General features: G+C 29.2%; 1 protein-coding gene across 3 annotated transcripts; it reads left to right on the top strand.

The window, feature by feature from the left end:
• Nucleotides 1-9239: 9239 nt before the first annotated feature.
• LOC105141799 (ankyrin repeat-containing protein At5g02620-like) lies at nt 9240-13362 on the top strand. Of its 3 annotated transcripts, none has more exons than XM_011049161.1 (5): nt 9240-9830; nt 9871-9964; nt 10561-10700; nt 11545-12086; nt 12668-13362. In XM_011049161.1, exons 1-5 carry the CDS (start codon nt 9392-9394, stop codon nt 13199-13201), a joined length of 1749 nt encoding a protein of 582 aa, XP_011047463.1. In that variant the 5' UTR covers nt 9240-9391; the 3' UTR covers nt 13202-13362. The 3 variants fall into 3 exon arrangements, with proteins under 3 accessions (XP_011047463.1, XP_011047461.1, XP_011047462.1); XM_011049159.1 differs by having other exon boundaries at nt 9871-9972; nt 10566-10700; XM_011049160.1 differs by having other exon boundaries at nt 9240-9835; nt 9876-9972; nt 10566-10700.

Below are 13362 nucleotides of genomic sequence, written 5' to 3'. Positions count from 1 at the left end.
TGGCAATGTGCAATGATTAATTTGTACTTTCATTTAATGATATCATATCCTTCACTCAAATATATATTTGCAAGCAAAACCAGTACTTTTCTGCTATTCAATTTCCTTTGTAATGATGTAAAGCAGCTTGGCACACTGGAGAGGTCTTTTGATTGTTCTGTCAATTACTATGGAGTTTGGTTGATGCAGGATTCTATCAACTAGTAAAAAGATCACTTTTGTTTTTCCTTCAATTATAGCTATCTAATTTGTAGACGAAAGTAGGTACCCCACCCGAGTACAAGGCATTTCCAATGAGGAAAAAAGGAATAATATTTTTTATTTTTTTATTTTTTTATATTTTTAGATTGTTTTGTTTTTTATCATGTTTTTGGATTGTTTTGTTTTGTTACGTTAAAAATAATTTTTTAAAAAAATAAAAAATATTATTTTAATATATTAAAAAAAAAACTTTGAAAAACAACTATTATCACACTATCAAATATTACCTACATATGAAACTATGAAGAGTATCTGTTAAATTCTGATGAGTGAAATGCTATCCAATTATCAACAATTGGGTTAGTTAAATCATAATATCATTTTTGCGGTATTCCAGTCGTTTTGAAAGGCATGCTGAGATACTTACTGTATAACAGGTAATTAGATGAAGTATTGTCGTTTCATGGTACTACAAATGAAAAAGATCATGGATGTGAGATCACAAGAAAAAGAAACTGTAGGAGATTTTGATTAAACATGTATCCTTATAATAAAAGATATAATTTTCAATCTCATTTAGATCAAACTTAGATTTTTTGAGGTTCTGTTCGCTGTAAAATTAGCTTTCCCTACCTTTTGAGGTTTGTACAGAAGCTTTCAAATCTGTTAAAAGAGTCTTAGAGAGATCCTCTTATTATATATATATATATCAGAAACAGAAACTTATAGATATTTGTCCATTCACAATTTTGGTGGAATTGAGATTTGTTCAGCTAGCTGTGTTTTTCGTATGGTGTGCTCCACCGTACGTAAGAAAGCAAGTGGGTTAATAATTTATTTTTACTTTTTATAATAGAAGTGTTACAGTAATTGGAAATTTTTTATAATGGTGTACTCCACCGTTATAACATTTCGTTGTTATTAAATGTTTTAAGTATAATTTGAATGGAAAATATATTTTTAATAAATTATATAAGTTATTTAGCTTAAATAAAATTATTTATCAAACCTCATGTACATATATTTTTTTAAATAAAGTAATGTTACTTAAAAAAAAATATAGTCATATTGTTGAAACTACTTTTTTTTTCTGTTTTAGTTCCTATTGTGTTTTAGAGCAAAGTTGTTCTTACTGATATATATTTGATTAATACAATTTTATTTTTTTTATATTTAAGGTTTATCTTATTTTAAAAAGTTGTATGAGTATGCACTTAATTATTTTTTCTTTAGATTTTTTTGTTGTATTTATTTCATTCTTTATCCTCGTATAAAACACAATAAGTTTTCCTCTTGATCTGTTATTTGTGTATTTTTTAGTTATGGTGAAGGTAAAAAAAGGTATCATTGTTTTGATCTAATAATCAGAAATTTTATATTTCTCGTTATATTATGTTTCTCGAGCACATATCTTTCTTTTCTATTCTATCCATTGCTCATAGCTTGACTAGATTTCATTTTATTTATATATATCCTTTTTTATATAGATTCTGATAGTTTATCATCTCAGGTTCCTAATACCTCAAATACCTCTCCTCATGTTCGACCAATTCGTATTAATTATTCTGCAAGTACTGACACTTTACTCTCCGGCACACCTAAAGCTTCATTCTTCGCTACGATCTCTTCACCTCCGTTTGAGATTGTGGATCTACCTCTACATCAATCCATATGCTTTTATAAGTCAACAAAGTTACCAGATTTTGTTTGTTCTTGTTATTCCTCATCATTTACTTCTTTTTTGGCTTCTATTCATTGTTTTTCTAAGCCTTCTTCTTATAAAAAAGTAATTCTTGATCCTTTTTGGTAACAAACTATAGATGAGAAACTTTATGCTTTGCATAAAACAGATACTTGAGATTTGATTCCTCTACCTTTTGGTAAGAGTGATGTTGGTTGTCGCAGGGTGTATAAGATCAAGATTAATATTGATGGATTTTTTTTAAGCGATACAAAGCTGGTTTGGTTGCAAAATGATACTCTCAACAATATGATATGGATTATGAGGAGACATTTACTCCTGTTGCAAAAATGACTGCTCTTCATACTTTTATTACAGTAGCTTCAGCTCGTCATTAACATATATCTCAACTTGATGTTAAAAATACCTTCTTGAATGAAGATCTTTAAGGAGAAGTTTATATGACGCCCCTTTTAGTATTTTACATGATTCTGAGTATGTTTGAAAGCTCAAGAAATCATTATATGATATTAAACAAGCACCTAGTGCTTGGTTTGAAAAGTTCTCTATTGTGCTCTCTTTCCTTGGTTTTGTTTATAGTAGTTATGATTCTGATCTTTTTGTTAAGTGCACCAATACATGTTGTATCATTATGTCTTTATATGTTAAAGACATTATTATTACTAGTGATGATATCAATGGTATTTCAGTTTTGAAGACAAAGTTAGCTAGATAGTTTGAAAAGAAAGATTTGAGTTCTTTATGATATCTTCTAAGTATTGATGTAGCCTACTCATCCAAAAGTTATTTTCTTTCTCATTCAAAATATATGGTAGATATTCTTAAGCAAACTACACTTACTAATAATAAGACTGTAGATACTTCAATTAAGGTTAACACAAAGTATTCTTCTTATGATGATTTACCTTGTCACATTCTACTTTATACGGTACTATTGCCGGGAGCTTGATATATCTCACTATTACTTATCCAGATATTGCATATGTTGTTCATATTGTTAGTCCGTTTATTACTTTTTTTACTACCGTTCATTAGATAACTGTTATTTGTATTTTGCGATATCTTAAAGTTACAGTTTTTCTTAATCTTTTACTTCTATCCACCTCTTTCTTAGAGTTGTGTGCATAATTTGATGCTAATCATGGTAGAGATCCTACAAATCACAAGTTGTTACTGGTTTATGTATCTTTTTAAGTGATTCTTTTGTTTCTTAAAAAAGCAATAAACATTCTATTATTTCTCGATCTTCAACTGAAGCAGAATATTATGTTATGATATCTACTATCAAAGAAATTGTTTGGTTATATTGGTTACTTGTAGATATGAGAGTTTTCCTTTCTCATTCCACTCTTATATATTGTGACAATCAGAGTTCTATTCTGATTGCTCACAACTTAGTTTTTCATGATAGAATTAAGCACATTAAAATCGATTGTCATCTTACTCATCATCATCTCAAGCATGACATAATTACTTTATCTTTTATTTATTTTTCTTTACAGATTGCAGATTTCTTTACCAAGTTGCATTATATTTCTTATTTTTATTTTTTACTTGGCAAACTCTCGATATTTATAGTTGCCGGATCATGAGTTTGAGGGGAGATGTTAAGAAATATAAGTTATTTTGTTTTATTTATTAAGGGTAAAATAATATTTTTATTTTCTTTTCAGTTTAGCCTATGTATAATATCTTTGTATTTAAGTTAAACATATCCCTTTATGCAATATCAATGAAAATGTAACCTATTTCTCTCTTGTTTTTGTATTTCTCTTTTATTTATTTATTATTTATTTAGATTGTTTAATAATCATAATATCATTTTAGATTTAAATGATTTAAATGACAATTTCATCTAATTTTGGATTTTGAGATATGGTTTAGATACATCTTTTGAGATTTTTTTAAAAATATTGTTAGAATTAATAATACAAAAATCAAACAAGGTAAAATAATTTTCAAGCCAAAAGGAACAAACCTAGATTTTAAAAAATGTGATGATAATTAATAACTTTTAAATGTCATCATCATCATCTTTTAAAATGTGATGATTATTAATAATTATCCATTTAGAAAAATCAATTATTTCACACTAACTAGAAATTTTATCACTTTTATTTATTTATTTTTGGCAACCAATGTATTTTTGGAATGATAATTGTCATAACCTAATTTTTGAATAAATAACAAAAAATAAATGGATAAAAATATATTTGAGAATTGGGTTAAAACAACACAAACTCAAAATTCAAGGATGAAATATCATATTTGAGAGTAAATTGATCAGAAATTCAAGAATTAATAAATTTATAAATTTAATTAAAATTTGGATTAGTTTAATTAATGAAATCAGGAGAATTAATAAGTTTGTGGACTTAATTAAACTTTGAATTAATTAATTAAATAAATTCAGGGATTTAATTGAAATTAACCCAAGGGCACAATTAGAAATCGATTATTACTGATTAGGATCCCAATTGTTAAGCTTAAACTGTTTAGGGACCAAAGTGAAAAACAGTCATGCCCAAGTACACAATGGCGCCATTTGGAAGCATCGTTCATTATCTCCTTCGTTTCGCGCGGAGGAAGCCGGTTCAACAGGGAAGATTCAGCAGATCACGACCACTATACCCACGATGTCATTCCTGAAGCCACGATCTCTCGCCTCTGCATGGATGCTTGCCTATAAATAGGCAATGCATCCAAGCATTATATACACACCATAAGAGAGAAAGAAGAGAGGGTGAGAAGAGAGTAATCCCACAAAATTGTGAGGTATTTGTGAGATAGTAAGTGAGGTGTTTTCTCCTAATAATAGAGAGATTTTTGTTGTTCTCCTATTATTAGAGAGAAGTTGTATTCCCACATTACTTAGTAAAATCCTTCTATACTTGCCCGTGGATGTAGCCAAATTGGGTGAACCACATAAATTCTTGTGTGTCATTTCTCGTTTTAACTTATCCCTTACTTTTTATCTTATTGGGTTTACATGCCAGTATCCTAACACATGATACCCGCCATTTCTGGAGGCTGGGACACAAGACCTTCTCTGGCTTTATAAAAGCCAGAGAAAGGCCTCAGCAAAGGGGGGGACTACGAGCGGAAGACCAGAACGAACACAGAGGAACAAATACACAGACGAAGAAGGAAAGTCAGGGAGGACGAACTGAGAAGAGGAACTTGGGCAAACAGAGGAAAAAAAAAACGAACAGAGACTCAGAAACAAAAACAAAGACAGAAAGAAAGACGAGAGGACGAAGAAGAGAAACACAGAGGACAAACAAGAAACAGAGAGCAGAGGAGAAAGGCAGCAGGGGCAAGAACCAGAGAAAGCTTGGGTCCAGCCAACCCGCAGCACCAGGGTCCTTACCATCATAATCTTCGTCCAGAGCAGGGGAATTTGAAAGCATAGACCAAAAGCTTTCTTCCCGAACACAATCTCAAAGAAAAAAACAGAAAACAGAGGGAGACAGGGAATCAAGGAGAACTGACAAACGAACCACACCAGCAGCAAAATCAAAAGAAAGCCAGAGAGCAAGAAAGAAAATACTAGACGAAGGGAAAGCAAGAAGAGGTTAATCAATCAGCAACCGCACGCCTTCGCCTTTAGCTACCAGGTAAGTTCTTCCTCTTCCCCACTTTGGAAGTTCATTTCATTTATTACTGTGCAAAGTAATATAATTACCTTGTTACTGTTGCAAGCATGCGTGAATAATTCACGTATGCTTGCAACAGTGCCCAGCTGAATCACTGGCCCAAGGCTGAGCTATCATAGATAGGATTTTTTTTTTTTTTTTTTGATGTTGTCCATGCTTCTGAACTTGAGAAGTTCTCAATATGAATAAACGTCACTTGTCTACGTAAATTTTTTCAAGGACAATAATAATAAAAAAATTATTCTTGATTTCCATGTGTAATTAAGCATAACTTCCTAGCAAGGTAAAGGATTTCGCAACACAAAAGTGAAAAGGAAAAGAGATGTGATTATTTTTGCACTTTTGTTTATTCTTTTATAAAAGGAAATACTGATACTTTGACTCTGCTAGGAAGTTATGCTACACCCTAAAATAAAACAACACACACACCCTAATATAAAACAACATTTCAATGTATATAACATTTCATTGTAAATAAAATATTGTGCACAAATTCATAAAATGCTATATATTTAGTGAACGAAATTAAAAAATTCGATAACAATTTTTTTTTAAATTCTTTATTTTCTATTTGTGACCAGCAAATCATTCCAAAACAATGAATATTTTTTAAAAAATAAAACTGGATTTTATTTGATAGAAAATTTGGGATTAGTTGTAAATCTTGTTCACAAATCTTAGCAAAATTTTTAAAATATTTTTTATTATTGAAAAGTTTTTTTTAATTATTTATGAAAATTAATTATTTTTTAAATGATGATGATTACTATGATATTAATTATTAATAACTATCTAATTATAAAAATTAATTATTCCATACTAAATAGAATTTTTATCATTTTTTTTGCAACCAATATATGACCTATATATATATTATTAATGTTTTTTTTTTTTAAAAAAATGTTTCAAACTTGCATTTGAAAGGTGGTCACAATTGTTTTTGAATACAATATATTTGTTCTAATCCAAATAGGTTACAAAGAAATTAGATTTTTGTGAATATTTTTTTAGTCTCGTACCTTGTTTTGATACCGATTTGAACTATATATAATCGATAATTTTGTTCAGTATATGATATATTAATTAATTTTTTATTAATTGATTTATTAATCAAATTAATTAATCTAGAAAACTATTATGTTAAGATTATAAAAATGTAATTTTTCACTAATTTAGATATGTTAAACTCTATAATGTTTAAGTAAATCTGTTTTCCTAACTTATCATAAAAGACACTAGAGAAGCAATGGTTCTATCATACCCTATTTTGATATGTTATCTAAACTTTTGAACTTGACAAATGCTCAAAATTTTTAAAAATACTTTCATTGTTAATTTCTTTGTGCAGAGCATAACTTCCTAGCTAAGCAAAGGATTTTGCAACACAAAAAAGGAAAAGGAAAAGGAATGTGATTATGTTAGCACTTTTTTTTAATCTTTTTTTCTTTTCCATAAATAGAGAATATGGATACTTTGACACTCGTATATATCTAGGTATCTCGTGTTAAGGTTTCTGATAAGGAAAATGCTTCGGAGAAGGAAGCTTACGTTTAGGAAAATCCCAAATCAAGCTTCCTCGTGATCTGCCGTGATCTTGATAAATCTTATGCTATAACTCTTGAAGAATATCTGCTATAATTATGCATATCTCCTTTTCTTACTCTTTTACTGATGTATTTAAATACAAACCGTTTCGATTATATATGTTGTCCAGTACAGAATAATAAAAACTACATTCTTCCCTTCTGCAGTTTTTCTATCTTACGGCTACATCAATATTTGTCGGACAACACACAAGTTAGAAAAATTAATTATTCCATACAAAATAGGACTTTTATCAATATTTTGCGACCAATAAGCGACTATATATATATTATTAATTTTTTTAAAACCATTTTAAATTTGCATTTGAAAATGGTCACAAATTTTTTAAATAATGAAATATCTGTGCTTATGGAAATGGGTTACAAAGAAATCAGATTTTTGTGAATATTTTTTTAACAGTTCTAACTCTTTTTAACTATTATTTTTAATAGTTATAACCTTTTAATTTCCTAACAACTTTTTTATTTTTTAACTATTATAATAATTTTTAAATTTATTTTCTACCTATCTATTACATGTTAGTAGCCTAATACACCATCCACTCACTCTTACAATCAAACGTAGCTAAAAATAAAAATAAATCATAGTATTATTATTTTTTTTGTATTTGCAAGGCTTGCTGATATATATATATATATATATATATATATATATATATATATTATTTTATCATTGTCCCTATTTCTGTAACCCTCATCTTTAGAAGAAGTTGGATTCTAGAAAATAGCCTTGTGTTGAGAATTTTTTTTAAAAAACAGTGTCTATATACGCCGTAAGTTATAGTTTGTTTATGTTCATTGTATTTATGTAACTCTCTCTCTCGCTATTTCTGTAACCCTCTCTCTCTCTGTGTGTGTATATATATATAGAGGAGATGCAATGCTTTTATCATGTGAATAAACCTCACTTGTGTACGTAATTGTTCTTTAAGGACAATAAAAAAAAATTAATTTTAACACTTTTGTTTATTCTTTTATAAGAGAAAATATTGGTACTTTGACTTTCTAGGAAGTTATGTGACTACGTCAATATTTGTCAGACTTAAAAAGTTTATACGTTCACCCTAAAATAAAACAACATTTCATTGTATATAATAATATTTCATTGTATATAATACATATTCATAAAATATTATTTAGTGGAACTCCCATCCTAGAAAACCCATACTAAAAATATTATGAGGGGAAAATATTTATCAAAAATAAAATTTATATAAACTATTTAACTATGATGAATTAAAATTTTTTATTCAGTAAATATACTACTTAACATGTTTTTATTCTCGACTAATTTATCTCTTATAATATCATAAATTGATACATTATTGAATTTTATGTAAAAAACATCATTAATTTTTATTGTTTTAAAATTCATAGTAGATTAGATCTTAAATCTTTTAATTACAAAATAAATAATTTTTTACATGATTCAAAATATATATAAGTGTTGTTTAATTATTATTATCTTTTAGAATATTTAATTTCATTACACATTTCTCGTTAATTGTTTATGGTTGTATTTCATGTATCATATTTATCAATTTGGAGGGAATGCAAGTATTGCTTTATCTTTACTAAATATAGATCTTGAAAGAAATGTGAAGTATTACAATTGATATTTCATCAATAAACATGTGTTTCATATTAAAAAATATGGACGAGTTAGAAAGATATAACAGTAGATTTATGTTAAAGGATCGACTTTTAATAAATTTAAAGTTGATTACTATGAAAAGTTAAAAGATGTAATTGAATTGCAATATTATAACAAATATAATAAAAAAATAAAATATAATTATGCTAAAGCATATCTTACTTCAAAATAATGTATCCCAGAAGACTTATATCACAATGGTTTCCTCTCCATTTTTTTTTATTTCCATCTGTACTCGTCTATTATTTCTTAAGCATGTAATTTAACTTCTTAAGAAATCATCTATTATTTGAAAATATTAAATAATCATTTCAACTTAAAAATTTAAAATTATCTTTATACTTTGTTTTATATTTTTTGAACATATAAAAATTTAAATAATTAGGTGAAACTTCTAGAATCATTTTTATTCTATTCTCTCACAGAAGTCAGACAGCTTCCTCTGCTTTATTTATTTATTTTTTCATATTGATGAATTAGTATAAATAGGCTTACAAGCCTAGCTAGTAAATGGAACTAGCCAAAATAGTTTCTTCTATCAACAACCATTTTCAACAAACAACAGTCATACAAGATGAATTCCTCTGATCAACAAATGAATAGCATCACTTACATGGAAACAGAATTGTACAAAGCTGCAGAAGCAGGCAACATCAACCCATTTAACGATCGTCTTCCAACTTCTCTCAATGAGCTATTGACTCCAAAAAAAAACTCAATTCTTCATGTTTACTTAGAACACCAACGTAGAGAATCAGAATCCACTGATTTTGTTGGCCAAATTATTGATATGTGTCCACAATTACTATTGCAAGCCAACACTAAAGGCAAAACCCCACTACATCTTGCGGCAAGATATGGGCATTCCAATGCAGTGAAAGTCCTGATTGACCGCGCAAAAAATCTAGGCATAGATCCTGAGAACGGGCCCGCAGAAGAAAAGAAGATGTTGAGGATGACGAATGAAGAGAAAGATACAGCGTTGCATGTGGCAGCTCGAAATATCCAAGCCCAAGTGGTGGAAATATTGACTAAAGAGGACCCCATAGGCAAAAGTGGTGGAAATATTGACAAAAGAGGACCCTGAGTTTTCATATTCCGCCAATGTTCATGGAGAAACTCCACTTTATATTGCTGCCAATATGAGGTTTGTGAACATTTTTTTAGTCTCAAACAGAGTTCGATATCGTTTCCATACTATTCTTGTTTTTAGTATATACTAGATTAATCAGTTTTTTACTAATCTATTTATCAATCGAATTCATTAATCTAGAATACTATCATTTTAAGATTATGTAAATGTAATTGTCGATTAATTTTAATTTGTTCACCTTTATAATGTTTAAGTAAATCTGTTTTTAAAATTATCATAAAAGATAATAGAAAAGCAATGCTTTTTTTTTTTTATGCTATATATGTTCTTAAACTCGAGACATATTAATAAGTTCACTTATCTCGCTAATTGTTTTATAAGAACAATAAAAAATAGCAAAATTTAATGGTTTTTAATTCTCTTTTATAAAGCAAACTTCCCAGAAAGGAAAGAGAGTTTTGAAGGGGAAAAAAAAAAGATGAAAAGGAAAAGAATTTTGATAATGTTAGCTTTTTTTTATCTCTTATAATTAAAAGAGAATATTGATACTTTAACACTCGTGTACATCAACAGCATTTATTGGACTTAAAATGTTAATAAAAATCATTAAATTAAAAATCTAATTATGATTATATTGCTGCCAATGTAAGGTTTTATGGGAAGTTTAAAAGACATGAAGAAAATAGAAAAAAAGTGATCGACGAAATCTTGAGTAATTGCGAGTCAGTGGAATATAGTGGTTCTCACGGCAGAACCGCACTTCACGCTTCAGCCATGCACGGTGATCATGGTAAGATTTTATTCTGAACTGTAAAGCTTTGAATTCATAAATTATTATCGGAAACCATAACTGTGAGAAGTGTGTTCTTATCTTAAATTATTTCTTATCTTAAATTGGGCTAAAGAAAGAACACATTTATTTGATATAGAAGATGATAAAGGAAGAAAAAGAAAACAAAAATATTCCTTGTATGTTTGTTAAATTAAAGGTTAAATTGTATTTATTACTTATATAATTCATTGGAAGATACAAGGGAAAGAAAATACATAATAAGAGGACAATGAATTTCCTTGTCTATTTAATTAAGGACTTATTTGCATAATTGTAAGATTTTAGGACCAAAATGTTCTTATACACGTTTGCATGCAAGGAATCTATATGACAAGTATGTGTGGGAGTATCATTTCCCTTACATAAATAAAAATAAAAAAAACACAAATGAATTATTAGATTAGTAATACGGTTGGATTCTACGTTAAAATGATAATTTAGAGGCTCATAATAATATTGAACTTTATTCTTGTTGTTTATAGTTTTTCTTAAAAACTTTGATCATCTAGTTTAAATGAAGTTGGAGTTGTTGACATTTCCATATTATTATTTTAAATATGACCAAAAAATAAGAAACAATAAAAATATGATGCATGAACAAGATTGAATAGCGACTATAAGAACCAAAGAACCTAGAAAGAAAGAAAGGGCATTTATAATACAATTAAAGAGAGAAAAATGCCAAATTAAATATTCACTTATCACTAAATTAGTAGCGTAGATTACGCATTAACCATAATATTATTCATATATTTCCCAATAAACCAAAGTACCATATATTTTTTTTTATGGTTTATTGCAGAGACAGCAAGAAAGATATTAGAAAGAGACGCGAGTTTGACGAGAAGAACTGACGACAACGGGTGGTCACCACTTCACTACGCTGCCTTTTTCCCTTTATCGACAAGTTTTCTAACAGTAATACTATTACTAAAACATGATGTGTCCGCAGCCTACATTGTTGATTCAGAGAAGAGAACAGCCCTTCACTTGGCCGTCGTTCGAGGCAATATCGCAGCAATGAGAACGATTGCGATCACTTGTCCAGCTTGTTGTGAACTAGTAGATAGCAGAGGTTGGAATGCCCTTCACTATGCTGCCACAACTCTGAAAGGAGCACTTACAGCTATGTTTTTTCCTCGATTGATTCCTAAATTTGACGTACTTATATACGAGAAGGATAACGATGGAAACACACCATTGCATCTACTTGCTGCTCTCGGCAATTTTCGCCAGAGGTATTTGAGTAGTGATTGTAGACATGCGTACAAGAAGATGTGTGGCCTTAACAAGCAAAACCTCAGCGTTGATGACATCTTGGGACGAAATTTTCCTGAAGAAAAGGTAATTCCCTCGATTTGACTTTTTAACGTGTCTTTAGATAGCACATCAATCAAACATAAATTCACTTGGTTTGTCTCCCTTTTTTTAAAAATAAAATAAAAATAGAATAGGAATCCTTTTGGCAGTATAACAAAATCAAACCTTCAACTTCAACACTTATTTTTAATTGATTAACACTATTTGCTTTGTCCCCTAAACTGATGTTGGTTTCTTTATTTGTTTGTTTTAGGGTGTGTTTAATATTATAGTATAAAATGTTTTTTAAAAGTATTTTTTATTTAAAAATATATTAAAATAATATTTTTATTTTTAACATTAACACATAAATATATTAAAACAAAATAAAAAATTTAATTTGATATTTTTCTGAGCCGGACACTTTTAAATCATACCTACAATCAATTTAAAATTAAAAAACAAACATCCCTCGTAGCAACAAAAGCAATATATATTGTTGCTAGCTAAAAGAAACAAAATTACTTGATTTCAAACTCGCTGGTATCGCAAACAAAGGTTGAGAGTCTACAAATGATAAAGGAAAAGAAAGACTCGTTTAATTTCACAGCCGAAACTTGTTGCAGAAAAAGATTTTGGAATCATTGAAAAATGTACGGAGTGGACCTCTCCAACGGCCCATAACTATGATGAAAGAAGAGGACCTCTCTATTACTGAGAGAGGAATCGAGGCTCATATAGTTGTAGCGGCACTCGTAGCAACAGTAACATTTGCAGCTGCTTTCACCATGCCTGGCGGTTACAAGAACGAACAAGGCACTGCAGTTCTTATTAAAAATGCTGCTTTTGCAGTCTTTGTTATATCAGATGCAATAGCAATGGTTCTCTCAACTTCTGCTATCTTCATGCACTTTTATTGGGCGCTGCTTGGAAAAAGAGGTCAAGTGGAAGAGGATATAAAAGAAAAGTTCTCTGATTGGACATCTACTTTAATCATATGTGCCATCCCAGCAATGGTCATCGCATTCATCACAGGAAGTTATGCACTGCTAGCTCCATCATTATGGCTTGCAATCACGATTTGTTTCATTGGTGTAGCCTTCATCTTCTTTGCGTGCAAGGCATACATAGTTCCATTGCGCATCATTTTAAATTATTGAAAATAAACACTTCACAGCAGACTTTAAAAGAGTCTGAGATTGAAGAAGATTGATTCTCATTTAGCTCGTGTTATAAACTATCTTCTCGTCATCTTCTTGATGGCATCAACTGTAACGTTGGTTTTATTTATCAAGATATTTTACTTTGCTTTTCACGAGTA

Source organism: Populus euphratica, unplaced genomic scaffold (genome assembly GCF_000495115.2).
Source record: "Populus euphratica unplaced genomic scaffold, PopEup_1.0 scaffold132.1, whole genome shotgun sequence".
Lineage (NCBI taxonomy): Eukaryota > Viridiplantae > Streptophyta > Magnoliopsida > Malpighiales > Salicaceae > Populus > Populus euphratica.
This window is presented reverse-complemented; position numbering and strand designations above follow the sequence as displayed.

Excerpts from the sequence above, each read along its gene's own strand:
- LOC105141799 (XM_011049159.1), top strand. The coding sequence starts at position 9,392 with ATGAATTCCTCTGATCAACAAATGAATAGCATCACTTACATGGAAACA. Across the intron at positions 9,831-9,870 it reads AGCTCGAAATATCCAAGCCC|AAGTGGTGGAAATATTGACA; the intron begins AAGTGGTGGAAA and ends CCCCATAGGCAA. Across the intron at positions 10,701-11,544 it reads AGCCATGCACGGTGATCATG|AGACAGCAAGAAAGATATTA; the intron begins GTAAGATTTTAT and ends GGTTTATTGCAG.